Source organism: Aplysia californica, unplaced genomic scaffold, assembly GCF_000002075.1.
Source record: "Aplysia californica isolate F4 #8 unplaced genomic scaffold, AplCal3.0 scaffold00589, whole genome shotgun sequence".
Classification (NCBI taxonomy): Eukaryota; Metazoa; Mollusca; class Gastropoda; order Aplysiida; family Aplysiidae; genus Aplysia; species Aplysia californica.
The window spans coordinates 351180-355235 of record NW_004797859.1 but is presented as its reverse complement, the minus strand read 5'-3'; the positions used below and the strand labels follow the sequence as shown (position 1 = coordinate 355235).

General features: G+C 41.3%; 1 protein-coding gene across 1 annotated transcript in view; it reads left to right on the top strand.

Annotated features, from left to right (window-relative positions):
* The window catches only part of LOC101861464, a gene marked incomplete in the record, with an annotated part of 29065 nt that overhangs the window by 21280 nt on the left and 3729 nt on the right, over positions 1-4056 (top strand). The window contains 1 exon segment of the mRNA XM_005107270.3: positions 373-524. Coding sequence (XP_005107327.2) covers positions 373-524 — 152 coding nt within the window.

The following is a 4056-nucleotide window of genomic DNA, read 5'->3' as shown; positions in this document are numbered from 1 at the left end:
TTATTATTTTTTAAATTTATTTTTATATTTCTTTCAAAATTGAAAGTTAAGTGGTTCGGAAGTTTTAGGCGGCCAAAGCAACGAACTGTCACAAAAATAATACATAGAGATGCCGCCTCTGTTCATCTTCTTACACATCATGTTGCATTCATATTAAAACTAAAATTGTGGGTGGTTTGCAAGTGCTGTAGTGTGGTTTGCTTAAACATCTATCGTCCTTATCCCTCTACTTTCTTTTTCGTGTTTGTTCCTGTCTTGTAGCGCATTTTACCTTTGGCATTTCTGTGCCGCATTTGTATTTTGCAATTGCCGTAAAACTTTTAATAAAATCAAAAACATTAAAGCTAACCTTCCTTTTGCTGTTGCGAGCAGTTGCCTCAAGATCAGATGAACAAGTACAACTTCCTGGCGCCAGAAGTGCGAGAAGGGGCCCACACGTCCACAAAGTCGGACATCTATAGCCTGGGATACATGCTGGAACAGATCTCACGGCTGGCAGGTCCGGCTCTGAGTGGACTCGACAAGTGAGTACATAATGAGTTTTGTCTCTGATGCTGTTGGTATTAGTAGTTGTTGTTGCTGATGTTGTTGCTATTGTTGGAGGTGGTGGTGGTGGTGAGGGTGGTGTTATTGTTGTTGCTGCTGTTGTTCTAATCGTGGCGTTGGTGGTGATGATAGTGTCTGGTCATGGAAATGTAATAATACCTGTGCCCTTACGTTTGCTGTTCTGCCGTGCCAAGGCAGAGCGACGTATCTGCACTTTTTATGATTTTGAGTTACTTCACGTTGAAATTGGAAGTATGGGCATTGCCCTTCAGTAACGTCTGTTTGCCATAGTGAAATATCCTACTTGCAGTGCAGGTACGCCTTTCTGCCTTTTGTTTGTTTTGTTTTGGTAAGTGTTTTTACGGCGCTCGCAACTGCATAAGGTCATATGAGCGCGTGGGACACACCTAATAATATTTTCAGTTGGTAGAAAATTTTGAATTTTGCCAGGGTGGCGGCCGAAGCCTACTCTTATCGATTTTAGACCACCAAGGGATCTTTAACGTGCGCAACTTGCACACGGGTCCTCCGAGATTTTTCGCCCTTGACTGAGAAGGCTAGGTGTAGATCTTTCCTACCTGAAGATCAAGGGTGTGGCTGAAAGACAGCAGTAAGAAGGAGCCAAGTAGTAGCAGTAGAAAGGCTATAGAAAGAGTCAGGAGCCCAGAGGAGGGGGGCGAAGGAGGTGAGGGGGTGGGGGCAGAAAGAAGAGACGAAAGCAGACGACAGAACATTGCAAGAGAGCAGGAAAAGAGGTGAAAGGAGACAATTTTTTAGAAGAAAATTTTTCGGTCGCTACCCGGATTCGAACCCGGGACCTTTGAATGAGAGGCCAACACCTTAACATCTAGGCCACGAGAGCCCCTTTTCTGCCTTTGACACAAGATTTAGAATTGGTATAGACGCCCATTTAATCGAAGATTTTTTTAAAATTGCAGATACGTCGGTCTGCATTGGCACAGCAGTACAGTTGTTGTCGTTTGTTTCGGGGGGGGGGGGGTTGTTGGTGGTGATTTGTTATCGATGTTGTTGTTGTTTTTGTTGTTGTTGTTGTTGTTGTTGTTGTTGTTGTTGTTGTCTGTGGAAATAGAGATGGGTAGTGGATTTGCTGTTGTTGTTGTTAGTGGTGGTGGTAGTGGTAGTGGTTGTGATGATGGTATAAAAGGTGGATAGAGTATGACGGGTTGTTCTATAAATAAATGTGGGGGATGTAGACAAGTTCAAATAATTTTTTGAAATAAATAACTTGACAGTGTATTCACCCAGTCCCCACATTTGTTTCGTGGGTATAATATTATATCGTTTCAGTGTCTGTGTGTCTGCATTTGTAATTTAGAGATTTTTACCCCTTCATTGATACAATGTAGCATGCTTTGACTTGCCTTTTCTATGATTCTGGACGATTGGTGTGTACTCTAGTATGGTTTGCTCTTTTTTTCTCATCAAAGATTTATCTGCTTTACCTCTGCTAGTCTTCGTGTGTAAAACCTCTTATCTTCAGCACTTAATGCCTATTACTGTTGCAAGAATCGTAAAACTTTTCCTAAAACTAAAATTCTCCTCATTCTTTTCTTTGTATGTTACTCTCAAATCTGCACCACTTGTGTTTCAAAAGCCGTAAAACGTTAACTAATAAGGGCAATACGATTTAAATCATTCAGTAGGCGGGCTCGAACCCTGCATGTCAGTGCCAACCTTGAATACAATATCCAAGTAGGAACACCGAGATACTCGACATAATCTTTCTTCGCGGGAATCTGATCTGGCCTTCTGCGTGCGACGGTGAATCGCCTAAACAACACAAAGATATCAGTTATCGGCACCTGTATATGGGTCGCCTGCGTTAAAAGTTCAACGAAAGAAAAAAAGTCACCGACACATTCCCTACAATCCAAGGAGGATGTTTCTAGGCGACGTGAGTGGGAAGGTGGGGGGGGGGGGGGTTCTGTGGGCGACATGGTGTGGTGTCTTGGCCTTTTTCCTGCCCTTTCTCTTAATAACGATAACAACATTCATATACTGAATAGATCTATACGTGCGCTGTACAACTACTTTTACCGCCGAATAACTCTAGAAGACCCCAAAACATTATCGATTTTTTCCAAGAAGGAAACAATGTACGCTGCCGATTAATCAAGAACTCAAACACTAACGAACTGTCAAGATCTTTCGTTGTCTACAGCATGGTGACATTTGCTGTGTATCTAAGTCGAGGGAAATTGGTGTAAAGTGCCTTTCCCGAAAACACAACACCGTGCCCATGACAGGGTTATTCTAATTTGTTCTGGTGAAATATAGTCTTGATTGATGCTGACAAAGCATGCAGTGTAACCTACTCATATCTCAACGTCTGACCTAAGCCGTGACCAACTTTCATTTTAACACCTTGCCATGTGTCATGGCCTTCTTATATCTCAACCTTCAACATGAAAGGTAACTTACTTACATCTCAAATTCTGACCAGAGGTTCGACCTATTAACATGAACACTGTGGTGTAAAAATGTACTTGCCATCCTTGACTAACCGTTGGCACGACCTACCTACGGTTCCTTTAGTTTAAGTAAGAGTTTTACTGCACTTGCAACGCAAAAAGATCATATAAGTGCCGAAGATTAGAGGTGTTATAAGAAAATAACAAACTAACAAAGAAGGACGAGCGAAAAGGAAAATAGATGTTTTATTGGATAGAAAGAGCAAACCGTACCATAACACACGCCAACCACCCATGGTCTACCTCTATTATGTCCCGTTTGCATGTATAACCTAGTCAACTCTCAGCAATTAACCATCCTGTCAACACCTATTCGAATCCTGACCCTGTACCTAAAAAATGATTTGTTAATATATCATTGCCAAACGTTTTGTATGTTGGTCGCTTTTAAGGACAAGCCAGATTTCGGGGATATTCCAGAAATCTTGACCTACACAAAAAGTGAGCGTTGCCTAACCTATAGGACTAGCTGGGCCCCCTTTCGATGAAAGGAATGATCGGGTGAATTAGCATCAACTGAATATCATTGGTCTACTATATTTACACTCTACTGGAGTGGAGAAAAAAATCTTGAGAGAAAAGTGACACATGTGTTTCCAAGTTGCCAAATATATAATAGATTTTTTGTTTGATTCTCTATTCCACTTTTGTTGTTTGTACAGAAGCGTGTTGATTGTTCCCAGTAGCAAGAAAAAGAATTTGATAAAGGAGTCCAGAAAAAGCAATGATGGGGATCAAACGAAAGGATCACAGTCGAATTTAGCAGCAAGTAAAAAAATACAAAAAAACTTGAGGCTAGATCTATACGGGTCGCCCACTTAAAATAGTGCTCAGTATTGCGCGACAATGCGCGATAGTATCGAACGGAAGTACGACTTGAAATAAACAAACCTGGCGGATTTTCTAAAATTACAGAGACAGAAACGTCGGCCTACAAAAGCGGTCGTCGAAATAAATAAATTTAGCTTCTAGCAGCAAAACTGTCTCAAAACTGAAAAAAATAACTAGGGCGTCATGA